The sequence below is a fragment of the Myiozetetes cayanensis genome, unplaced genomic scaffold, assembly GCF_022539395.1.
Source record: "Myiozetetes cayanensis isolate MyiCay16 unplaced genomic scaffold, myiCay2020 scf120, whole genome shotgun sequence".
Lineage (NCBI taxonomy): Eukaryota > Metazoa > Chordata > Aves > Passeriformes > Tyrannidae > Myiozetetes > Myiozetetes cayanensis.
In genome coordinates, this window is record NW_026086827.1 from 80826 (window position 1) to 106351 (window position 25526).

The window sequence follows — 25526 nt, forward strand, 5'->3', positions numbered from 1 at the left end:
CAGAGCCCCCCCCTGGCCCCCCCAGAGGTGGGGGGGGGAGCCCCGTTCGTGGAGATCCTGGAGCAGCCGAAGCAGCGCGGGATGAGGTTCCGCTACAAGTGCGAGGGGCGTTCGGCCGGGAGCATCCCCGGGGAGCACAGCTCGGAGACCACCCGCACCCACCCCACCATCCGCGTGAGTGCCCTCCAGTACAGACCAGTACAGACCAGTACAGACCAGTATGAATGCCTGTAAACCAGTACAGAACAGTATAGAGCAGTACGGATCATTCTGAGCCCCCCCGGTGTCCCCATCCCCGGGGAGCACAGCTCGGAGACCACCCGCACCCACCCCACCATCCGCGTGAGTGTTGGACCAGTACGGACCAGTGTAAACCAGTACAGACCAGTATGGATCCCTGTAAACCAGTACAGAACAGTACAGACCATCCTGACCCCATCCTGACCCCATCCTGAGCCCCCCAAGTGTCCCCATCCCCGGGGAGCACAGCTGGGAGACCACCCGCACCCACCCCACCATCCGCGTGAGTGCTCACCAGTATAAACCAGTATAAACCATTATGGATCAGTACAAACCAGTATAGAGCAGTACGGACCACCCTGACCCCGCCCTGAGCCCCCCCGGTGTCCCCATCCCCGGAGAGCACAGCTCGGAGACCACCCGCACCCACCCCACCATCCGCGTGAGTGTTGGACCAGTACAGACCAGTATAAACCAGTATGGACCCCTGTAAACCAGTATAGAGCAGTACAGACCATCCTGAGCCCACCCTGACCCCACCCTGAGCCCCCCAAGTGTTCCCATCCCCGGGGAGCACAGCTGGGAGACCACCCGCACCCACCCCACCATCCGCGTGAGTGCCCACCACTACAGACCAGTGTAAACCAGTACAGACCAGTATGGACCCCTGTAAACCAGTACAGAACAGTACAGACCATCCTGACCCCATCCTGAGCCCCCCCAGTGTCCCCATCCCCGGGGAGCACAGCTCGGAGACCACCCGCACCCACCCCACCATCCGCGTGAGTGCCCACCACTACAGACCAGTACAGACCAGTATGGACCCCTGTAAACCAGTATAGAGCAGTACAGACCACCCTGACCCCGCCCTGAGCCCCCTTGGTGTCCCCATCCCCGGGGAGCACAGCTGGGAGACCACCCCACCATCCGCGTGAGTGCCGCCCAGTATAAACCAGTATGGATGCCTGTAAACTAGTACAGAACAGTACAGACCAGTATGGACCCCTGTAAACCAGTATAGAGCAGTACAGACCATTATAGAGCAGTACGGACCACCCTGAGCCCCCCCGGTGTCCCCATCCCTGGGGGGGCACAGCTGGGAGACCACCCGCACCCACCCCACCATCCGCGTGAGTGTTGGACCAGTACAGACCAGTATAAACCAGTATAGAACAGTACAGAAAAGTATGGACCACCTTGACCCCACCCTGAGGCCCCCAGTGCCCCCCCACCCTTGGGGGTTCAGCCCCCTACCCACCCCACCATCCCCCAGAGCCTCCCAGTGTGTCTCAGTCCGTCCCAGTGTGTCCCAGTCTATCCCAGTGTGCCCAGTGTCCCAGTGTGTCCCAGTCCGTCCCAGTCCATCCCAGTGTGTCCCAGTCCTTCCCAGTCCATCCCAGTGTGTCCCATTGTGTCCCAGTGTGCCCAGTTTGTCCCAGTCCTTCCTAGTGTGTCCCAGTCCGTCCCACTCCATCCCATTGTGTCCCAGTGTGCCCAGTGTGTCTCAGTCCATCCCCGTGTGTCCCAGTCCATCCCAGTGTGTCCCAGTCCATCCCAGTCCATCCCAGTGTGCCCAGTGTGTCCCAGTCCATCCCAGTCCATCCCAGTCCATCCCAGTGTGTCCCAGTCCATCCCAGTCCATCCCAGCATGTCCCAGTCCGTCCCAGTCCATCCCAGTCCGTCCCAGTGTGCCCAGTGTGTCCCAGTCCATCCCAGTCCATCCCAGTCCATCCCAGTCCATCCCAGTGTGTCCCAGTCCATCCCAGTCCATCCCAGCATGTCCCAGTCCGTCCCAGTCCGTCCCAGTCCATCCCAGTCCATCCCAGTCCATCCCAGTGTGTCCCAGTCTGTCCCAGTCCGTTCCAGTTTGTCTTAGTCCATCCCAGTCCATCCCAGTCCATCCCAGCATGTCCCAGTCCGTCCCAGTCCGTCCCAGTCCGTCCCAGTGCTCCCAGTATAACCGGTGTCCCCGCAGGTGAACAATTACCGTGGCCCGGCGCGTGTTCGGGTGTCGTTGGTGACCAAGGACCCCCCTCACCGCCCCCACCCCCACGAGCTGGTGGGCAAGGACTGCCGGGACGGCTTCTACGAGGCCGAGCTGCCCCCCGAGCGCAGCGTGCACAGGTGGGACCCCAGACCCAAAATAAGGGACCCCAGACCCAAAATGTGCTGTCCCCCGAGCGCAGCGTGCACAGGTGGGACCCCAGACCCAAATCATAGAGACCCCAGACCCAAATCACAGAGACCCCAGACCCAAAATGTGCTGCCCCCGGAGCGCAGCGTGCACAGGTGGGACCCCAGACCCAAATCAGGGACCCCAGACCCAAATCAGGGACCCCAGACCCAAAATGTGCTGCCCCGAGCGCAGCGTGCACAGGTGGGACCCCAGACCCAAAATAGGGGACCCCAGACCCAAATCACAGAGACCCCAGACCCAAAATAAGGGACCCCAAAATGAGAGACCCCCAGCCCGGAATAGGGGGAGGGATCCCCCCCACCCTTGGACTTCTGCGACCCCCCCAAATCTCGGGGTCCCTATCCTGGTATCTGGGGTGACCCCCTGACCCCCGGGGTGACCCCCTGACCCCCAGGGTGACCCCCTGACCCCGTGACCCCCCGATTTTGGGGCAGTTTCCAGAATTTGGGGATCCAGTGCGTGAAGAAGCGGGAGCTGGAGGCGGCCGTGGCCGAGCGGATCCGCACCAACAACAACCCCTTCAACGGTACTGGGGGCACTGGGAGGGCACTGGGAGGAGATTGGGAGGCACTGGGCGGCACTGGGAGGCATTGGAAGGGGATTGGGAGGGACTGGAGGGGACTGAGGGGGGATTGGGAGACGCTGGGAGGGACTGGAGGGGACTGGGAGACACTGGGAGGGGATTGGGAAGGATTAGGGGGGCACTTGGTTATACTGGTTTATACTGGGCAGTGCCAGTGGAGCGGGGGGTGTGAATACGGCCTTGGGGGGGTTGTGGGGGTTTCTTGCAGGTGTTACTGGTTCATACTGGTTTATACTGGTTCACAATGGATTATACTGGTTTATGTTGATTCATACTGGTTCCTACTGGTTCATACTGGTCTGTACTGGGCAGTGCCAGCGGAGCAGAGGGGGGGTGAATACGACCTGGCCGCCGTCCGGCTCTGCTTCCAGGTGTGGGTGAGGGGCCCGGGGGGGCTGCGGCCCCTCCCCCCCGTCCTGTCCCAGCCCATCTACGACAACCGTGAGTGGGGACCCCCCGGGACCCCCCGGGACCCCCTGAGACCCTGAGACCCCACAGGACCCCCTGAGACCTCCCCGGGACCCCCTGAGACCACCCGGGACCCCCTGAGACCCCCTGACACCCTCTTGAGACCCCCTGAGACCCCCAGGACCCCCTGAGACCTCTCCGGGACCCCCTGAGACCTCCCAGAACCCTCCCTGAGACCCCCTCAGAGACCCCCCTGAGACCCCCTGATCCCCTGAGACCTCCTCAGAACCCTCCTTGAGACCCCTCCCTGAAACCCCCAGGACCCCCTGGACCCCAGTGCCCCCTGACCCCTGATGATCCCCCCAATGTCCCCCGTGCCCCTGCTGACCCCCATGACCCTCAATGTCCCCTGACCCCTGATGACCCCCAATGTCCCCCCATGCCCCCTGCTGACCCCCATGCCCCTCAATGTCCCCTGACCCCTGATGACCCCCAATGTCCCCCATGCCCCCTGCTGACCCCCATGCCCCTCAATGTCCCCCGACCCCTGATGACCCCCAATGTCCCCCATGCCCCCTGCTGACCCCCATGACCCTCAATGTCCCCTGACCCCGGATGACCCCCAATGTCCCCTGACCCCTGTGGCCCCCAATGTCCCCCAGGCGCCCCCAGCACGGCCGAGCTGCGGATCTGCCGCGTCAACCGCAACTCCGGGAGCTGCCGGGGAGGGGACGAGATCTTCCTGCTCTGCGACAAAGTCCAGAAAGGTGAGGGACCCCCAAACCCCTGGGGACACCCCCAAAACTACAGGGACACCCCAGAGCCTGGGGACACCCCTAGGACACCCCCAAAACTACAGGGACACCCCCAAAACTACAGGGACACCCCCAGAGCCTGGGGACACCCCCAAAACCCCAGGGACACCCACAAACCCCTGGGGACTTCCCCAAACCCCTGGGGACACCCTCAAAACCACAGGGACACCCCCCAAAACCCCAGGGACACCCCCAGAGCCTGGGGACACCCCCAAAACCACAGGGACACCCACAAACCCTTGGGGACTCCCCAAACCCCTGGGGACATCCCCAAAACTCTGGGGACACCCCAGGGACACCTCTAAACCCCAGGGATGCCCCCAAACCCCTGGGGACGCTCTGGGGACATCTCCAAACCCCTTTTTCCTCCCAAACCCCTAGATGCCCCTGGACCCCCAAACCCCTGACTCCCTCAAACCCCTGGTTCCCCCCAGACTTCTGGTTCCCCCTGGACACCCCAAACCCCCTGACTCCCCCTGGACCCTCCAAACCCCCTGACTCCCCCCAAACCCCTGGGTGCCCCCGCAGAGGACATCGAGGGGTGTTTCTGGGCCGAGGGCTGGGAGGCCAAGGGGACCCTCTGGATCCCCCAAACCCCTGGATCCCCCAAACCTCCCTGACTCCCCCGACCCTAAATCACCCCCTGACCCCGAATCACCCCTGGTGCCCCCACAGAGGACATCGAGGTGCGTTTCTGGGCCGAGGGCTGGGAGGCCAAGGGGACCTCCTGGATCCCCCAAACCCCCTGACTCCCCCCAAACCCCTGACCCCCCTGACCTCAAATCACCCCCCTGACCCCAAATCACCCCCTGCTGCTCCCCAGAGGACATCAAGGTGCGTTTCTGGGCCGAGGGCTGGGAGGCCAAGGGGACCCCTGGATCCCCCAAACCCTTGAATCCCCCCAGCCTCCTAACCCCCCCAAACCCCTGACCCCCCCTGACCCTAAATCACCCCCTGACCCCGAATCACCCCCTGCTGCTTCCCCAGAGGACATCGAGGTGCGTTTCTGGGCCGAGGGCTGGGAGGCCGAGGGGACCTCCTGGATCCCCCAAACCCTTGAATCCCCCAAAGCCCTGACTGCCTCCCATCCCCCCTGACCCCAAATCACCCCCTGACCCCGAATCACCCCCTGACCCCGAATCACCCCCTGCTGCTTCCCCAGAGGACATCGAGGTGCGTTTCTGGGCCGAGGGCTGGGAGGCCAAGGGCTCCTTCGCGCAGGCCGACGTTCACCGCCAGGTCGCCATCGTGTTCCGCACCCCCCCGTTCCGGGACCCCTCCCTGCGCCAGCCCGTCACCGTCCGCATGGAGCTGCAGCGGCCCTCGGACCGCCAGAGGAGTGCCCCCGTGGACTTCAGATACCTCCCCCACCAGGGTGGGTCTGGAGAAGGGTCCTGGGGGGGTTATTGGGGGGTTATGGGGGTTTATGGGGTCATTATTGTGGGTCTGGGGTCCCTGGAGCTGCAGCAGCCCTCGGACCGCCAGAGGAGCGCCCCCGTGGACTTCAGATCCCTCCCCCACCAGGGTGGGTCTGGGGGGCTGTGGGGGGGTTATTGGGGGGCTGTGGGGTCCTTGTTGTGGGTCTGGGGTCCCGTTGGGTCCCTATTATCACCTTGGGGGCCTCCTGTGTGTGCCCCCTGGAGTCACTGGGGTGTTACTGGGGGTAATTGGGTGTCACTGGGAGGTGACTGACTGGGAGGCGACAGCTGTCACTGTGAGGTGACTGTGGGGTCCCTGGGAGTGAGGGGTGTCACTGGGAGTGAGGGGTGTCACTGGGAGTGACTGGTGTCACTGGAGGTGGCTGTGGTGTCCCTGGTGTCACTGGGAGCGACTGGTGTCATTGGGAGGTGGCTGGTAGGTGACTGGTGTCACTGGGAGTGACTGGTGTCCCTGGGAGGTGGCTGTGGGGTCCCTGGTGTCACTAGGAGATGACAGGTGTTACTGGGAGTGACTGGTGCCACTAGGAGATGACTGGGAGGTAACTGTGGGGTCCCTGGTGTCACTGGGAGTGACTGGTGTCACAGGAGGTGGCTGTGGGGTCCCTGGGGTCCCTGGTGTCCCTGGGAGATGGCTGTGGGGTCCCAGGTGTTACTGGGAGAGAGGGGTGTCACTGGGAGTGAGGGGTGTCACTGGGAGTGACTGGTGTCACTGGGAGGTGGCTGTGGGGTCCCTGGTGTCACTGGGAGTAACTGGTGTCACTGGAGGTGGCTGTGGGGTCCCTGGTGTCCCTGGGAGTGACAGGTGTCACTGGGAGGTGGCTGTGGAGTCTTTGGTGTCCCTGGGAGTGACAGGTGTCACAGGAGGTGGCCATGGGGTCCAAGTGTCCCTGGGAGGTGTCTGTGGGGTCCTGGTGTCACTGGGAGTGACTGGTGTTATTGGGAGGTGGCTGTGGGTCTCTGGTGTCACTGGGAGTGACTGGGAGGTGGCTGTGAGGTCCCTGATATCACTGGGAGTACCGGCTGTCCCTGGGAGGTGGCTGTGGGGTCCCTGGTGTCACTGGGAGTGACTGGTGTCACTGGGAGGTGGCTGTGGGTCTCTGGTGTCACTGGGAGTGACTGGGAGGTGGCTGTGGGGTCCCTGGTATCACTGGGAGTACCGGCTGTCCCTGGGAGGTGGCTGTGGGGTCTCTGGTGTCCCTGGGAGGTGGCTGTGGGGTCCCAGGTGTCCCTGGGAGTGCCAGGTGTCCCTGGTGTCCCAGGTGTCCCTGGGAGGTGGCTGTGGGGTCCCAGGTGTCGCTGGGAGTAACTGGTGTCACTGGAGGTGGCTTTGGGGTCCCTGGTGTCACTGGGAGTGACAGGTGTCACTGGGAGGTGACTGGTGTCACTAGGAGATGACAAGTGTCACAGGAGGTGGCTGTGGGGTCCTGGTGTCCCTGGGAGGTGGCTGTGGGGTCCTGGTGTCACTGGGAGTGACTGGTGTTATTGGGAGGTGGCTGTGGGTCTCTGGTGTCACTGGGAGTGACTGGGAGGTGGCTGTGAGGTCCCTGATATCACTGGGAGTACCGGCTGTCTCTGGGAGGTGGTTGTGGGGTCCCTGGTGTCACTGGGAGTGACTGGTGTCACTGGGAGGTGGCTGTGGGTCTTTGGTGTCACTGGGAGTGACTGGGAGGTAACTGTGGGGTCCCTGGTATCACTGGGAGTACCGGGTGTCCCTGGGAGATGGCTGTGGGGTCCCTGGTGTCACTGGGAGTGACTGGTGTCACTGGGAGGTGGCTGTGGGTCTTTGGTGTCACTGGGAGTGACTGGGAGGTAACTGTGGGGTCCCTGGTATCACTGGGAGTACCGGGTGTCCCTGGGAGATGGCTGTGGGGTCCCTGGTGTCCCAGGTGTCCCTGGGAGGTGGCTGTGGGGTCCAGGTGTCCCCCGGGGTGAGGGTTTTGTCCCCGCTGTCCCCACAGGGGACCTGCAGTGCATCGAGGAGAAGCGCAAGAGGACCCGCGAGACTTTCCGCTCCTTCGTCCAGCGCAGCCCCCTGCCCGGTGGGAGGGCTTGGGGGGGCTTTGGGGGGGTCCTGGGGGATTGGGGTTTGGGGGAGTCTGGGGGAGGCAACGGGAGCTGGAGGGGGACTGGGATCCCCAAGGGGGTATTTTTTGTCCCTGGGGGGATTTGGTGTCTTAGGAGAGGGAGAGTTTGGGGGATTTTGGGGTCCCTTAGGGGAGTATTTGGGGTCCCTGGGGAGTGTTTGGGGTCCCTTGGGGGGGTATTTGGGATTCTTGGGGTCCTTTGGGGGTGCTTGGTATCTTGGGAGGGGGCTGTCGAGGGAGGTATTTTGGGGTCTTAGGGATGTTTGGGGTCCTTTGGAGGTGTTTGGTATCTTGGGGGTCTCAAAGGGGTATTTTGGGGTCCTGGGGGTATTTTGGGTCCCTTGGGGGTGTATTTGGGGTCCCTTGAGGGGTGTTTGGGGTCCCTTTGGGAGGTTGTTTGGTATCTTGAGGGGGGTCTCAGGGGGATGATTTAGGGTCCCTAGGGAGGTCCCTGACTGTGGGACCCCCTCCCACTCCAGCTCCGGCCCCTCCGAGCCCCGACCCCCGACGCATCGCGGTGCCCTCGAGACCCCGGCCCTCAGAACCCCCAGCATCGGTGAGTGAGGGGTGGGGAGGAGGACGAATTTGGGGGCAAGAGAGGATTTTGGGGGAAATGGTGGGGGAGGAGTTGGGGAGGAAATTGGGGGCAAAGAGAGTTAAAGCAGGGGGGAATGGGGAGCAGGGAGGGTAAATGGGGGTGGGGGGCAAGGGGAATATTGGGGAGGGGAAGGGGAAGAATTGAGGGACGAAGTGGGAAATTGGGGGTAAATTGGGTGCAAATGAGGCAAGGGGGGAATTGGGGAGGGGGCAAATGAAAGGGATTGGGGGGCAGAGGAGGAGACAGGAGAAGACCAAGGGGGGTGGAGAAGGGAGGGCACAATCTGGGGGGGAAAATTGGGAGTCAGAAAGGGGGGGATGAGTCAACTCAAGGTGGGGGGAGGGACGGTCAAACCCCTCCCTCACCCCTTTTCCTCTCCAGCCCCCTTTCTCATTCGTGGCCTCGGGGGGCTGTTGGGGGTCCACGGCCCCCTGAGCCGGAGCCTTTGGCCGAGGCGCTGCTGCAGCTGCAGTTCGAGGAGGGGAGGGGCAGGGGGTGGGGGTCTCTGCGCCCCCGCCCCTCCCCTCGCCCCTCCCTCCCCAGCTGGATTTCGGGGCCCTCCTGGGGACCCCCGCTCTTCCCCCTCGACGCCCTCAATGCCGCCGACGTCCAGCGGCTCCTGGAGGGGAGGGACCCCGAGCTGCCCCTCCCACCCCGCCCCTCCCCCATGCTGATGACGTACCCCGAGTCCATCGCGCGCCTCGTGCAGAGCCAGCCCGCCCCTCCCCACCGGGGTCCCCCAGTTCCTCCTGGGGGCGCGGGGAGGGGCGGCCCTCGAGCTGGGCGGGGAGGGGCCGAGCTGGTGGGGGGTTGGGGGTCCCGAGGACTCCCTGCCCTCACTGGGGGAGCTGGACCTGAACGCCCTGCTGGGCCAGTTCCCCTCCTCCTAACTGGGATGGACTGGGGTGGACTGGGACGGGGAACTGAAGCTGCTGGGAGGGGCTGGGGGCTACTGGGAGTGGGCTAGGAGGGACTGGGAATGCACTGGGAGGGACTGGGGGCTGCTAGGAGGGGGCTAGGGGGACTGGGAGTGCACTGGGAGGGACTGGGGGCTGCTGGGAGTCACTGGGAGACTTTTATGGGGGGTGCTGGGGTGTTACTTGAGGTTTTCTGGGGCTACTGGGAGGCTCGTAGGGGGCACTGGGAATCTTTTGGGACCTACTGGGAGTCAGTGGGAGGCTTTTAGGGGGAGCTGGAGTGTTACTGGGAGGGGGGTTGGGGCTGTTGGGAGGTTTCTAGGGCTTACTGGGGTTTACTGGGACGCTCGTGCGGGTCACTGGGAGGCTTGTAGGGGGTACTGGGGATTACTGGGAGATCTCTGTGGTTACTGGGAGCCACTGGGAGGTTCCTGGGGGTTACTGGGACACGGGTGGGGGGGACTGGGAATCGTGAGCGGTTACTGGGAGCCACTGGGAGGTTCCTGGGAGTTACTGGGAGGCAGCCAGGTGGCTACTGGGGGATCACTGGAAGCCGCTGGGGGTCACTGGGAGTGACTGAGAAGCCCCTCATGGGATCACTGGGAGGGTCCCCCCTTGGCCCTCTCCGGGCACAAGCAGCCAATGGGAGTCCAGCAGTCCCTCCCCCACCAGCATTAACCCCGCCCCCCCACTCAAAGTGCCTTTTTTAGGTGGGGGAGGGGCAGCCCCGCCCCTCTCCCCGCCCCTCCCCCACCCCAATAAACGGTCCAAGGCCCGGCTGAGCTTTGATTGACAGCGCGGAGGGGCGGGGCCAAGGGAGGGGGCGTGGTTTTATGGAAGGGGCGTGGCCCTGTGGGGACGGGGAAGGCTGAAATGTTCTGTGGTGGGCGTGGCTTTTGAGGAGCGTGGGTTTGTGTGGGGGCGTGTCCTTTAGGGGGCGTGGTCTCCCATGGGCATATTTTTTTCGGGGGGGGGGTGTGATATTTAATTGGAGGCGCGGCTTTTTAATTGCGCGAGGGTGTGGCTTTTTGGGGGCGTGGCTTTTTGCGAATTAAAAAAAGCGCAGCCAATTAATCACGGAGCGACGCGAAAAAGGCGAAAGGGGCGGGGTCTGAGAAGGGGTGGGATTTAGTGTTTAAAAGAAGGCATGGTTATGCAAATTAGATCAAAGAAGGACGAGAAGGGCACGATGGGAACGTTATTTTCGGGGTATCTCGTGGATTTTGGGGATTGGGGTGAGCGGAGCGAGTGCGGGAGGTGCGGGATGAGCGGGGCAAAAACACGAGTGGGGGACAAGAAGGGCGTGAGGGCTCAATAAAGGTCACCGTGAGGTGCGTGGGGGGCGATTGGGGCCCGTGCAGGACCGTGTGGGATGCAAAGTTATCGCTTCTCGGCCTTTTGGCTAAGATCAAGTGTAGTATCTGTTCTTATCAGTTTAATATCTGATACGTCCTCGATGAGAGGACTTTATATTAAACGGATTTTTGGGCGCGGGAGTTGGACCCGGAGCTTGCTCCCTCCGCTCCGCGCATCGTCCCGGTATTGCAGTGCCTCCGGGAACGGTGCACCCCCTCCGCGGGGACCTTGTAGTGGTCAAAAATAGATTAAACTCTCCACTTGAAATCCAAACCTTAACAAGATTATGTTTAAATTAATTCTATTCCTGTTCTGAAGGTGTTTTGAGGTCCTGCCGTGGTTCCCCTGAGGCACCGCCGCTCGGCCCTTCCCGTCCCCCCATTCCCCTGGGTATTTCGCGTTAATTAGGGGATAGTTAGGATTTTACGAGTGGAATTTTAATACAATTCCGTGATATTTTATCGTGATCTTGGCCGATCTGAGGGAAGGTTTGGGTGGGTTTTGGGGGGCGGTCTGATTGGGTTTTGAGGGATTCCGATGGTTCTTTGCCCCCCGCAGGATCGCGGTTCTCCTCCCCCCCGCTGAAAGAGACTGAAAGCTTAAAAATCAAATCTAAACCTTGATTAAAAACCTTTTAGATCTCCCCTTTTCTGTCCCGAAGCTGTCCCGGGGTCTTACCTCGGTCCCCCTGAGGCGCCGCCACCGCCGCTCGACCCTTCCCGTCCCCCCATTCCCGTGGATATTTCGCGTTAATTAGGGGATAAGTCCGTTAGGATTTTCCCGACTTTACAGTGGAATTTCGATGCGATTCCGCGATATTTTATCGTCGTCTTGGCGGATCCGGGGGAGGTTTTGGGGAGCGGTCCGCTTGGATTTTGAGGGATCTTGATGGCTCTTTGCCCCCCGCAGGATCGCGGTTCTCCTTCCCCCGCCGAACACCACCTTTTAGTGGCAGATCCGCGTCAAAAAACATTTATTATAATTAACCCAAACCTTTAATTTAGGCAGGAAGCGGCGGAATCGCGGCCTTCGAAGCCGTTTCGGCCTCGGCCCGAGCGGCGAAGGCGCCGCCATTTTGCGGCGCCCCGTGAGGGGAGGGGGGGGGCAGAGGCGGCGGCGCCTCAGGGGGGACCCCGGCGGGACCCCCAGACACCTTCGGGACAGAAATGGGGAGATCTAAAAGGTTTTAATCAAGGTTTAGATGTGATTTTAAAAGCTTTCAGTCTCTTTCAGCGGGGGGGAGGAGAACCGCGATCCTGCGGGGGGCAAAGAGCCGTCAGAATCCCTCAAAATCCAAGCGGACCGCTCCCCAAAACCTCCCCCGGGTCCGCCAAGATCACGATAAAATATCGCGGAATCGCATCAAAATTCCACTCCAAACTCGGGAAAATCTTACCCGAATCACCCCCAAATCCACGCGGAATACCCACGGGAGGGGAAGGAGCGGGGCGGGAAGGGCCGAGCGGCGGCAGCGCCTCAGAAGGAACTCGGTGGGACCCTGAACTATCTTCAGAATTAAGTGGTGAGACTTCAGAATTTTTTTTGTAGGATTAGGAATAACTTAAGGAATTTTTAATCTGTTTTTAACCACGCCAAGGTCCCCGCGGAGGGGGTGCACCGTTCCCGGAGGCACTGCAATACCGGGACGATGCGCGGAGCGGAGGGAGCAAGCTCCGGGTCCAACTCCCGCGCCCAAAAATCCGTTTAATATAAAGTCCTCTCATCGAGGACATATCAGATATTAAACTGATAAGAACAGATACTACACTTGATCTTAGCCAAAAGGCCGAGAAGCGATAACTCTGTATCCCACACGGCCCCAACCGGCCCCCCAATCGCCCCCCACGGACCTCACGGTGACTCCTCAAGGACCCTCACACCTTCCTTAATCTCCGCACAAAATCTCGCCCCAATTATTCCGCACCTGCTGCCCGCGTGTCTCTCATTCAATTCCCTAAAATCCCGAGATACCCCTAAAATAACGCTCCCATCGCGCCCTTCTCGTCCTTCTTTGATCTAATTTGCATGACCACACCTCTCTATTTGCATCCACCCCTTGCCGCCGTTTTCCCGCCCGTTACCCCAGGGTGGGGTTGGGGAGGGGGGAACCCCCGAGGGCTTTTTTGGGGTCCTCCCCGCCCCCCCCCTCCCCCAGCACATCTCGACTCTCGCGCTGATGCGATTTAAAAATCGCTATTTTTGTCAAAACCGCGAGGTTCGGGTTTTTTTTAGTCTTTTTTATTTTGCGAGGGTGCAACGGGACCACCAAAGGGGCTCGGCCACCCCTCCCGGTGCACTCCCCGTTTTAAGGGGGGGGGGTCGGGTTTTACACCCCGTGTGGGGGTCACGGATAGGGGGTTGAGACCCCCTGCTTTCCCTCCCGTTACCGGCGCCGGAACCTTCGAGGCGCGGAACGAAACCTCGCGGAGAGCCCGTTTAGCCCCGGAACGGCCTCGCCGCTCTCCCGGTTTCCCACCCGGGGCTGTGGGGAGTGACGGACCGCGAAGATGGCGGCGCCCACGCGAGTGAACCACGTGTGGGTGGGGGCCGAGACCGGCGCCTTTAAAGGTGTTTTGGGGGGTCTGGGGGGGCTCGGAGGGGTTTTGGATGCTCAGGGGGTCTGGGGGCTCAGAGGGGGTTTGGATGCTCAGGGGTCTGGGGAGCTCCTGGAGCCTCCGGGAGGTCCTGAGGGGGTCCAGGTTATCCAGGAGGTGCCACCCTGGGGAGGGTCCAGGAGGCCTGAGGGGACTCGAGGGGTCCTGGGGGGACCTGGGGTGTCCAACCCCCCAACCCCCAAATTCTGCCTCCCAGGTGTGAACCTGCAGAAAAAGTGGCCACCAACGTCGTGGGGGTCGGGGCTGAGCCGGGGCCGGGGGTCTGCGCTCTGTGCTGGGGGACACCGCCCAGACCGAGGTGAGTCGGGGGTCCCGGTGTGGGGGAGTCCTGAGTCCCCAACACCCCCTCCTGAGCCCCCCAAATTCCCCCAGGTGCCTCGTGGGGTCCCTGGATCGCTCCGTGAGGGTCTTCAACACCGAGAAGGGGAAATTCGTGGGGTCCTGGCTGTGCCTGGGGGACGGGCCCTTCTGCGGCCTGGGGTCTTGGGCAGGTATTTGGGGAGGGGGAGGGAGGGGGCTGAGGGAGGGTCCAGGGGAAATTTTGGGGGTCTGGGAGGGGTCCTGGATGGAGTTCGGGTGGGTCCAGAAGGGCCTGGGAGGATTTGGAGGAATTTAGGGGAGGGAGTTCTTGGGGGTCCAGGGTGTTCTTGAGGGGTCTGGGGGCACTTGGGGTCCAAGAGGGCTCTGGGGGGTCCCAGAGGCTTTTGGAGGGCCTGAGGGTCTTAGGGGGTCTGGGGGTCCTGGAGGAACCTGGGGAGGTCCTGAGGAGCTTTTTGGGGTGTCTGGGGGAGGTTCTGGGCTGTTCTGGGGGGTCTTGGGTGGGAGGGGGGGCTGGGGGCTGAAGGGTCCCCAAAACCCTCAAACCCCCAAACCCCCTCAAATCCCCCCAGCTCCATCGTGACGTGTGTGGAGTCGGGCTGATCCAGCTGTGGGGGAGGACGAGGCTGAGAAGGTGAATTTGGGGGTTTGGGGGTCCTGGGGCTGTTTTTGGGGTACAGGGGGCTCTGTGGGGCCATTTTTGGGGTGCAGGGGGGGCTCTGTGTGTTGGATTTGGGGGTGAATCCCCCTCCCCCCCCCAATTCCAGCCCCACGTGGAGCTCCCAGCCAGGACCTGGATTTGGGGGTTCTTGGGGGGTTTTTTGGAGGGGGGGGCTCTGGAGGTTTTTGGGGTTCAGGGGGGTCTGTAGGTTTTTGGGATGACCCCCCCATGTCCCCCTCAATTGCCAGAGGTCCCAGCAGGCCCAGGTTGTGCTGGTTGGGCCAAGACTGGGATTTTGGGGGGGGTTGGGATTTTGGGGGGTTTTGGGGTATTTATGAGGTTTTTGGGGTTCAGGGGGGTCTGTAGGGTTTTGGGGTGACCCCCAATCACCCCCCCAAATCACAGCCCCACCTGGAGGTGTCGGCAGGCCCCGGTTTGTACTGGGGGGAGGTTGGGATTTTGGGGGGTGTTTATGAGGTTTTTGGGGTTCAGGGGGGTCTGTAGAGTTTTGGGGTGACCCCCCCATGTCCCCCCTGATCACAGCCCCATCTGGAGGTGTCAGCAGGCCCCGGGCTGTGCCGGGGGGGGAGATTGGGATTTTGGGGTGGTTAATGGGTATTTGGGGTTTGGGGGTGCAGGAGTTGTTCAGGGGGGTCTGTAGGGTTTTGGGGTGACCCCCAATGACCCCCCCAAATCACAGCCCCACCTGGAGGTGTCAGCAGGCCCCGGGCTGTGCCAGGGGTGGGGTTGGGATTTTGGGGGGGTTTGGGATTTTGGGGGGTTTTAGGGTATCTATGAGGTTTTTGGGGTTCAGGGGGGTGTGTAGGGTTTTGGAGTGACCCCAAATGACCCCCCCAAATCGCAGCCCCACCTGGAGGTGTCAGCAGGCCCCGGGTTGTGCCAGGATTTTGGGGGGTTTTGGGGGGTGTCTATGAGGTTTTTGGGGTTCAGGGGGGTCTGTAGGGTTTTGGGGTGACCCCCAATGACCCCCCCAAATCACAGCCCCATCTGGAGGTGTCGGCAGGCCCTGGATGCACCGGTGGGGGAGGTTGGGATTTTGGGGAGTTTTGAGGGGTATCTATGAGGTTTTTGGGGTTCAGGGGGGTCTGTAGGGTTTTGGGGTGACCCCCCCATGTCCCCCCCAAATCGCAGCCCCATCTGGAGGTGTCGGCAGGCCCCGGGTTGTGCCGGGATTTTGGGGGGTTTTGGGGGGTGTCTATGAGGTTTTTGGGGTTCAGGGGGGTCTGTAGGGTTTTGGGGTGACCCCCCCATGTCCCCCCCAAATCACAGCCCCATCTGGAGGTGTCAGCAGGCCCCGGGCTGTGCCGGATGCGCCAGGACCCGACGCGGCCGCACCGGGTGGGGACGGGGGGGAAGGAGAACGGGCTCAAGGTTTGGGACCTGCAGCGCCCGGGGGAGCCCCTTTTCAGGGCCAAGAACGTGAGTGGGACCCCCCTGAATCCCCCTGAGCCCCCCAGTGTCACCCACCCCCCCTTTTCAGGGCCAAGAACGTGAGTGGGACCCCCCTGAACCCCCCCACTGTCACCCACTGCCCCCTGACCCCCCCAGTGTCACCCACCCCTGTTCTGGGCCAAGAGCGCGAGTGGGACCCCTGAACCTCCCCTGACTCCCCAGTGTCACCCACCCCCTTTTCAGGGCCAAGAACGTGAGTGGGACCCCCTGAACCCCCCTGAGCCCCCCCAATGTCATCCCCAACCTGTTCAGGGCCAGGAATGTGAGTGGGACTCCCTGAACCCCCCAGTGTCACCCACTGCCTCCCTAAACCCCCTAATGTCACCCACTGCCCCCTGAACCCCCCAATGTCACCCACCCCCCATCCCGGGCCAAGAACATGAGTGGGACCCCTGAACGCCCCCTTAGCTCCCCAATGTCACCCCAACCTGTTCAGGGCCAGGAATGTGAGTGGGACCCCCTGAACCCCCCAATGTCACCCACTGCCTCCTGAGCCCCCCAGTGTCACCCACTCCCCCATTCCGGGCCAAGAACATGAGTGGGACCCCTGAACTCCCCCCAATGCCACTCACTGCCCCCTGACCCCTCCAGTGTCACCCACCCCCATTCCGGGCCAAGAACGCGAGTGGGACTCCCCTGAGACCCCCCAATGTCACCCACTGCCCCTGAACCCCCAGTGCCACCCACTGCCCCCTGAACCCCTCAGTGTCACCCATCCCCTGTTCTGGGCCAAGAGCATGAGTGGGACCCCTGAACCCCCCAGTGTCACCCACTGCCCCCTGAACCCCCAGTGTCACCCAGTGCCCCTGAACCCCCCAGTGTCACCCACTGCCCCCTGAGCCCCCCAGTGTCACCCACTGCCCCTGAACCCCCCCCATGTCACCTACCCCTGTTCAGGGCCAAGAACGTGAGTGGGACCCCTCTGAACCCCCCCAGTGTCACCCACTGCCCCCTGAACCCCCCAGTGTCACCCACCCCCATTCCGGGCCAAGAACGTGAGTGGGACCCCTGAGCCCCCCAGTGTCACCCACTGCCCTCTGAGCCCCCAGTGTCACCCACCCCCCTTCCAGGCCAAGAACGCGAATGGGACTCCCCAATGTCCCCTGACCTCCCAGCGTCACCCCCCAATCTGTCCCAAGCCAGGAACGTGAGTAGGACCCCTGAACCCTCCTGAGCCCCCAGTGTCACCCAGTGCCCTCGAACCCCCCCAGTGTCACCCCCCAACCCGTTCAGGGCCAAGAACGTAGAGTGGGACCCCCTGAACCCCCTCTGACGTCTCCCACTGTACCCTCCACCCTCCCATTCTGGGCCAAGAACGTGAGTGGGACCCCTGAACTCCCCCTGACGCCCCCACTGTACCCCACCCCTCCCATTCTGGGCCAAGAACATGAGTGGGACCCCCTGAACCCCCCCAGTCACCCACCCCCTTTCCAGGCCAGGAACGTGAGTGGGACCCCTGAGCCCCCTATGTCCCTTGGGGTCCCTCACTCCCTCTGACCCCCCCAAGATCCCCCCTCAATGTCCCCTCATGGTCCTGATCCCCCCCAGTCCTGGATTGTCCCCCCACTGTCCCCCCTCAGAGCCCCCCCTTGTCCCCTGACCCCCTACCCCCAAAATGTCCCCCTGAGCCCCCCAAATGCCTCCTGAATGTCCCCCAACTCCCCAAATGCCCCTCCAACCCCCCCAGGTGAGGAACGATCACTGGACCTGCGGGTGCCGATCTGGGAGCGGGACCTGCAATCCCTGCCGGATCTGACAGGTGGTCACGTGCACGGGGCACGGGCAGGTGAGGGGGCACCTGGGGGTCACCTGGGGGCTCAGCACCTGGGGGTCACACCTGGGGGTCACACCTGGGGTCACGTGCACGGGGCACAGGCAGGTGAGGGGGCACCTGGGGGGTCACACCTGGGGGGATCACCTGTATGGGGCATGGACAGGTGAGGGGGCACCTGGGGGGTCACACCTGGGGGTTCATCTGGGGGGGTCACACCTGGGGAGGTCACACCTGGGGGTCACACCTGGGGGGTCACACCTGGGGGTCTACACCTGGGTCACGTGCACGGGGCACGGGCAGGTGAGGGGGCACCTGGGGGTCACACTTGGGGGATCACCTAGTATGGGGCATGGACAGGTGAGGGGGCACCTGGGGTCACACTTGGGGGTCACACCTGGGGGTCACACCTGGGGGTCACACCTGGGGGGTCACACCTGGGGGTCAGCACCTGGGGGTTCATCTGGGGGTCACGACCTGGGGGTCACACTTGGGGGTCACACCTGGGGGTCACACCTGGGGGGTCACCTGTAGGGACATGGACAGGTGAGGGGACACCTGGGGGGTCACACCTGGGGTGACCGGGGGCACCCTATGGGACAGGGACAGGTGAGGGGTCACACCTGGGGGGGTCACACCTGGGGTCATCTGGGGGGTCACACCTGGGGGTCACACCTGGGGTTCATCTGGGGGGTCACACCTGGGGGGTCACACCTGGGGTCATCTGGGGGTCACACCTGGGGGGTCACACCTGGGGGTTCACCTGGGGGGTCACACCTGGGGGTCACACCTGGGGGGTCACACCTGGGGGTCACACCTGGAGGAGTCACACCTGGGGGTCACACCTGGGGGGTCACACTGGTGGGGGTCACACTGAGGGACAGGGACAGGTGAGGGTCACACCTGGGGGGTCACACCTGAGGGGGTCACACCTGGGGGTCACACCTGGGGGGTCACACCTGGGGGTCACACCTGGTGGGGGCACCTGTAGGGACAGGGACAGGTGAGGGTCACACCTGGGGGTCACACCTAGGGGTCACACCTGGGGGGTCACACTGGGGGTCACACCTGGGGGGTCACACCTGGGGGTCACACCTGGGGGGTCACACCTGGGGGTCACATCTGGGGAGTCACACCTGAGGGGGTCACACCTGGGGGGTCACACCTGGGGGTCACACCTGGGGGGTCACACCTGGGGGGTCACACCTGGGGGGTCACACCTGGGGGGTCACACATGGGGACAGGGACAGGTGAGGGCACACCTGGGGGGTCACACCTGGAGGGGTCACACCTGGGGGTCACACCTGGGGGTCACACCTGGGGGGTCACTTAGGACATGGACAGGTGAGGGGGCACCTGGGGGGTCACACCTGGGGTTCATCTGGGGGGTCACACATGGAGGGGTCACACCTGAGGGGGGTCACACCTGGGGGTCACACCTGGGGGGTCACACCTGGGGGCACTCAGCACATGGACAGGTGAGGTTACACCTGGGGGGTCACACTTGGGGAGGTCACACTGTAGGGGCATGGACAGGTTAGGGGCACCTGGGGGTCACACCTGGGGGTCACACCTGGGGGGGTCACACCTGGAGGGGTCACACCTGGGGGTTCATCTGGGGGTCACACCTGGGGGGTCACACCTGGAGGGGTCACACCTGGGGGTCCTTCTGGGGGTCACACCTGGGGGGTCACACCTGGAGGGGTCACACCTGGGGTTCTTCTGGGGGTCACACCTGGAGGGTCACCTGGGGGTCACACCTGGGGTTCATCTGGGGGTCACACCTTGGGGGTCACACCTGGGGGCATCACCTGTCCAGGTGAGTCAGTGTGGGACAGATGGGGGTGGGTGATGTCACCTGTAGGTGTCACCCGCAGCTCCCCACCCCAGGTGAGCACACTGGGGGTGGGAGGGTGAAAGGGGGTGGTGACCCTGTGCCCTCCCCCCTGCCCCCCACCTGTCCCAGGTGCGCCTCTACGACTCTCGACCCGGCGGCGCCCGGTGCTGACACGACCTCGGGAGGCCCCGCTGACGGCGCTAGCGCTGCCCCGGGACACGTCAGTCGGGGGGCTCTGGGGGCTGGGGGCACAAAGTGCTGGGGGCTGTGGAGTGTTTGGGGGCTCTGGGGGGCACAAAGGGCTCCTGGGGGATACATCAGTGATGGGGGCTTCTGGGGACACATCAGTGCTGGGGGACTGGGGAGTGTTTGGGGGGTCTGGGGGCACAAAGGGCTACTGGGGGATACATCAGTGAGGGGGGACTGGGGAGTGTTTGGGGGTCTGGGGGCACAAAGGGCTACTGGGGGATACATCAGTGAGGGGGGCTCAGGGGGCTGGTGGGGGCACAAAGTGCTCCTGGGGGACACGTCAATGCTGGGGGCTCAGGAGGTGTCTGGGGGGACACATCAGTGCTGGAGGGGGCTTGGGGGCCACAAAGTGCCCTGGGGGATACATCAGTGCTGGTGGGGGCCCAGGGGGTCTGGGGAGGATTTGGGGGCACAAAGTGCTCCTGGAGGGACACATCAGTGCTGGGGGTCAGGGGCTCTGGGGGTGTTTGGGCATCTGGGGGCACAAAGTGCTCCTGGGGGACACATCAGTGACAGGGGGGTCTGGGGGGCACAAAGTGCTCCTGGGGGACACATCAGTGACAGGGTGGGTTTGGGGGCACAAAGTGCTCCTGGAGGACAAATCAGTGCTAGGGGGTCGGGGGCTCTGTGGGGGTAGGTTTGGGGCATCTGGGGGGCACAAAGTGCTCCTGGAGGGGACACATCAGTGAGGGGGAGTTTGGGGGTACAAAGGACTCTGGAGGGAATACATCAGTGCTGGGGGTCAAGGGGCATCTGGGGGTGTTTGGGGCATCTGGGGGCACAAAGTGCTCCTGGGGGCTTTCTGGGCCTTCTGGAGACATCTGGGGGCTTGGGGAGAATTGAGGGGTCCTTGGGAGGGGGCTCTGGGGTCTCGGGGGCACAGGCTCAGGGAGCCCCTGGGGGTCCTGTGGAAGAGGGGGTTCCTGCCCCCCCCCATTACTGTGTGTGTCCCCCCAGGTCGGTGGTCGTGGGCAGCGCTGGGGACGTGACCGTCATCGACCTGCGCAAAGGTGAGGGGGTCTGGGGGTCCCTACCCCCAAATAAAGGGGTCTGAGCCTCTCCCCAACTCCTCTGACCTCCCTCTGCCCCCAGGGCGGGTGCTGCGGGCACTGAAGGGCTTTGCCGGGGGTGCGGGGGCTGCAGTGCCACCCCACCTGCCCTCTGCCGCCTCCTGCGGCCTCGACCGCCTCCTCAGGGTCCACAGCTCGAGGATGGGGGCTGCGGCACAAGGTGGGACCCCAAACCCCCTAAACCCTGAGACCCCCCCAATCCCCTAAACCCTGAGACCCCCCAAACCCCAACAGCCTGCAGGACGGGGGCTGCGGCACAAGGTGGGACCCCAAACCCCCCTCAAATCCCCAACCCCTAAACTCCTGAGACCTCCCAAACCCCACAGCCTTGGGGATGGGGGCTCTGGCTTAAGGTGGGACCCCAAGCCCCCGAACCCTGAGACACCCCCAAAATTACCCTAAACCCTGAGACACCCCTAAAACCTGAGAACCCTCCCAGACCCACAGCCTCGAGGACGGGGGCTGCGGCACAAGGTGGGACCCCAAACCCCCTGGGACCCCCAAACCCCTCTCAAATCCCCAACCCCTCCTAAACCCTGAGACCCCCCCAAACCCCACAGCCTCCAGGACGGGGCTGTGGCTGGTGGGACTCAAGCCCCCTGGGACCCCCAACCCCGCTAAACCCCTGAGACCCCCAAACCCCACAGCCTCGAGGACGGGGGCTGCGGCATAGGTAGGACCCTCAAACCCCCCTGGGACACCCAAACCCCCACAGCCTCGAGGACGGGGGGCTGCGGCACAAGGTGGGACCCCCAAACCCCCTGGGACCCCAAAACCCCCTCAAATCCCCAACCTCCCCTAAACCCTGAGACACCTTCAAACTCCGCCCCGGGACCCCCAAACCCCCCAAACCCCATGACCTCGAGGAGGGGGCTGCGGCACAAGGTGGGACCCCAGACTCCCTCAAATCCCCAACCCCCCCCAAACCCCTGAGACACCCCCAAAATTATCCTAAACCCTGAGACCCCCTAAACCCTGATATCCCCCCCAAACCCCACAGCCTCCAGGACGGGGCTGCGTGCACAAGGTGGGAGCCCCAAACCCCCTGAACCCTGAGACACCCCCAAAATTACCCTAAACCCTGAAACACCCCCCAAATCCCCCCCAAACCTCTGAAACTCCCCTAAATCCCCAAGACCCCCTAAAACACCCCCCAAAACCCCTGAGACCCCCCAAACCCCTGAAACCACCCTAAAACCTCTGAGACCTCCCCAAACACCCCTAAACCCTGAGACCCCCCCAAATTTGCCCCCAAACCTCTGAAACTCCCCCTAAATCCACAAGACCTCCCAAACCCCTGAGACCCCCAAAACCCTGAAACCACCCTAAAACCTCTGAGACCCCCCATTTCCCCCTAAATCCCTCGAGACCCCCCAAAATCCCCCTGAGCCCCTTTTTCCCCTCCCCCCAGGTGTACCTGAAGTCGCACCTCACCTGCCTCCCTGCTCAACACACACCTGGACTGGCAGGTGAGAGACCCCCTCGGATTTTGGGGGATTTGAGGGGCTGGGGGTGTCCCTCCCAACCCTTTGACGCCCTCTTTTTTTGTTTGTGTCCCCCCAGGCTGAGGAGGAGCCCTCCCCAAACGGAGGTGAAGGAGGAGGAGGGGGACGAGCTTTGGGACACCCTGGAGCCCATCCTCTCCTTCGGGGCAAGAAAAGGAAGAGTTCAGGCTTTGAGACCCTCTCAAAATCCAAACACCCCTCAAACCTCCACTTGTCCCCTTGCTGTAAATAATGATTCATTTTTACTCTGTTGACTCGTAAATGTGATTTTTTAGAGGGAAATTGGGAATTGGGGAGGGGGGTAACCCGGGAATTTGGGGGGGGGGTCCCAGGAATTTGGGGGATCCCAGGAATTTGGGGGATCCCAGGAATTTGAGGGTAGTCCCAGGATTTTTGGGGGGTCCCAGGATTTTGGGGGAGATCCCAGGATTTTGGGGGGGGTCCCAGGAATTTGGGAGTGCCCTGGAATTTGGGAGGGGGACAGGAATTTGGGGGAGGTCCCAGGATTTTGGGGGGGGTCCCAGGATATTGGGATGTCCCAGGAATTTGGGGGATCCCAGAAATTTTGGGGGAGATCCCAGGATTTGGGGGTAACCCAGGAATTTGAGGGGAGGGTCCCAGGAATTTGGGGGAGGGTCCCAGGAATTTGGGGGTGTCCTAGGAATTTGGGGGTCCCAGGAATTTGGGAGTGCCCCTGAATTTGGGGGAGGGTCCCAGGAATTTGGGGGAGGTCCCTAGGAATTTGGGGGTCCCAGGATTTGGAGGGGGTTCAAGGAATTTAGGGGGTCCCAGGAATTGAGGGGGGGAGGGTCCATGAATGTGGGAGGATCTCAGGAATTTTGGGGGATCCCAGGAATTCGGGGGGGGGTCCCTGGATTCTGGGGGGGTCTCGGGGTCCGAGACTGACAGGCCACGCCCCTCGAACAACCAAACTCCCGCCCCTGTCGCACAAAGCCACGCCCCCTAAACGCTAAACCCCGCCCACCGAGCGCTGTGGCCACGCCCCCACCCCCTCCCCGCGCACGCGCGGTGAGTCCCGACGGTGACGCGGTGGGTGAGTCCCGGACTGGTCCCAGTTACCCCCCCAAACTGGTCCCAGTGACCCCCGGACTGGCCCCGGTCCCTCCTCCCCGCTCCTAAACTGGTCCCAGTGACCCCCCCAAACTGGTCCCAGTGACCCCCGGACTGATCCCAGTCCCTCCTCCCCGTCCCCAAACTGGTCCCAGTGACCCCCAGATTGGTCCCAGTAAGCCCTTACTGGTCCCAGTGATCCCGCAGCGCTTCCAGCATGTCCTGCTGGTCCCGGCTCCGCGCTGGTCCCGGCGACCCCCAACACCCTCCCAGTAACCCCCAGTACCCTCCCAGTACAAACCTCTGCACCCTCCCAGTACAAACCTCTGCACCCTCCCACTAACCCCTAGTAGTCCCCAGTAGCCCCCAGCAGTCCCCAGTAGCCCCCAGCAGTCCCCAGTAGCCCCCAGCACCCTCCCAGTACAAACCTCTGTACCTTCCCAGTAACCCCCAGTAGTCCCCAGTAGCCCCCAGCACCCTCCCAGTGGCCCCAAACTCCCCACCCTCTCCCAGTAACCCCCAGCATCCCCTGTACCCCCTCCCAGTGTCCCCAGCCCCCTCCCAGTGCCCCCAGTTCCCTTCCAGTCCCCTCCCAGATCTCTCCCAGTGCCCCCAGCATCCCCTATACCCCCTTCCAGTGCCCCCAACCCCCTCCCAGTGCCCCCAGCATCCCTTCTGTACCCCCTCCCAGTGCCCCCAGCCCCCTCCCAGTGTCCCCAGTTCCCTTCCAGTCCCTCCCAGATCTCTCCCAGTGCCGCCCAGCATCCCCTATACCCCCTTCCCAGTGCCCCCAGCGCCCCCAGCCCCCTCCCAGTGCCCCCAGCACCCCCTGTACCCCCTCCCAGTGTCCCCAGCCCCTCCCAGTGCCCCCAGTTCCCTTCCAGTCCCTCCTAGATCTCTCTCAGTGCCCCCAGCATCCCCAGCACCCCCATCCCAGTGGCCCCAGACTCCCCACCCTCTCCCAGTGCCCCCAGCATCCCCTGTACCCCCTCCCAGTGTCCCCAGCCCCTCCCAGTGCCCCCAGTTCCCTTCCAGTCCCTCCCAGATCTCTCCCAGTGCCCCCAGCATCCCCTATACCCCTTCCCAGTGCCCCCAGCGCCCCAGCCCCCTCCCAGTGCCCCCAGCATCCCCTGTACTCCCCTCCCAGTGTCCCCAGTTCCCTTCCAGTCCTTCCCAGATCTCCCAGTGCCCCCAGCATCCCCAGCACCCCCATCCCAGTGCCCCCAGCCCCCTCCCAGTGCCCCCAGCATCCTCTGTACCCCCACTCCCAGTGCCCCAGCCCTCCCAGTGCCCCCCCAGCATCCTCTGTACCCCACTCCCAGTGCCCCCAGTCCTCCCAGTCCCCTCCCAGTCCCTCCCACTGCCCCTGATGGGCCGGGGGCGTCTCCTGGGGGCTGCGCGTGGCTGCTGGGGCTGGCCCTGCTGCAGACCCTCTACCTGCGGGCTCTGCCTCCCCGCGACCCCCACGGCGGCCGCCCCCGCCCCCACGCCCCGCGACCCCGCGTGGGTCCTGGACGCGTCGGGCCTGTTCCGCGTGTACCGGGACGTGCTGGGCCCCCCGCGTGGGACCCCCGAGCTGGTCCTGGCCACCCACGGCACTCCGAGCCGGGCGGCGGCGGCGCTGGGGGGGTCGTGGGGTCCCTCTCGGTGGCCGTTTTTGGGGTTCCCGGGGGTTGGAGGAGCTGCTGGCGGTTTTGGGGGAGCCACTGCCGGGGCTGCGGGGTCGCCTCAGGCTGCACGTGGTGACGGGGGCGGCGTCGCCTCCCCATCGCGACCCTCCCCTCCAGGGCCGGCCCCCAAAAGCGGGGGGTGTCGGGGGGCTCTGAGCGCCTGGAGAGCAGCGACCCCCAGCTACGCCTCTGGGGTGCCGTACCCGGGAATCTCCTCCGAAACGTGGCCTGGGAGGGGCGGCCGGCGGGAAATGGGGGGAGGGGGCACAGGGGACCCCAAATTTTTGGGGGTCGTTTCGTGCTGCTGGTGGACGCCGACGTGGTGCCCAGCCCGGGGCTGAGAGAGGGTCCTGCAGCTGCTCAGGAGGGGGGCTGGACCCCAAAAGTTGGGGACCCCGGCCAAGGGGGTGGGGGTTGGGGTACCCTGGCTGGGGGTTGCAGGGTTTGGGGGCCCCGGTGCCTTGGAGGGTCCAGGGGGAGCCCAAAGCTTTGGGGGGTCAGGAGGGTTTTGGGGTGCAGGGAGGTTTGGGGGACCCCAAAGCTTTGGGAGTTCAGGAGGGTTTTGGGGTGCAGGGGGGTTTGGGGGACCCCAAAGCTTTGGGGGTTCAAGAAGGTTTGGGGGTTCAGGGGGATTTGGGGGACCCCAAAG

At 63.5% G+C, this 25526-nt stretch overlaps 2 protein-coding genes and 2 non-coding genes across 4 annotated transcripts; 3 read left to right on the top strand and 1 right to left on the bottom strand.

Annotated features, from left to right (window-relative positions):
• Nucleotides 1-25: 25 nt before the first annotated feature.
• Nucleotides 26-9254, top strand: RELA (RELA proto-oncogene, NF-kB subunit). The gene is given in 12 exon segments (XM_050307605.1): nt 26-174; nt 2216-2364; nt 2872-2963; nt 3333-3461; nt 4091-4195; nt 5406-5618; nt 7641-7721; nt 8246-8318; nt 8719-8849; nt 8852-8930; nt 8932-9098; nt 9130-9254. Coding segments are annotated over 12 exon segments (1437 nt in total). The 5' UTR covers nt 26-81.
• Nucleotides 9255-10663: 1409 nt separating this feature from the next.
• On the top strand, nt 10664-10854 carry LOC126635934 (U2 spliceosomal RNA). The gene has a single exon (XR_007627854.1). It is a non-coding gene; the product is annotated as a U2 spliceosomal RNA (small nuclear RNA).
• A 1390-nt stretch (nt 10855-12244) lies between these two features.
• On the bottom strand, nt 12245-12435 carry LOC126635933 (U2 spliceosomal RNA). The gene has a single exon (XR_007627853.1). It is a non-coding gene; the product is annotated as a U2 spliceosomal RNA (small nuclear RNA).
• A 606-nt stretch (nt 12436-13041) lies between these two features.
• Nucleotides 13042-22199, top strand: LOC126635927 (WD repeat-containing protein 74-like). Its single transcript, XM_050307598.1, is given in 12 exon segments — nt 13042-13217; nt 13463-13550; nt 13625-13743; nt 15496-15671; nt 17397-17454; nt 17555-17583; nt 19442-19454; nt 19457-19532; nt 20519-20571; nt 20654-20757; nt 22043-22100; nt 22195-22199. Coding segments are annotated over 12 exon segments (852 nt in total). The 5' UTR covers nt 13042-13144.
• Nucleotides 22200-25526: the final 3327 nt, after the last annotated feature.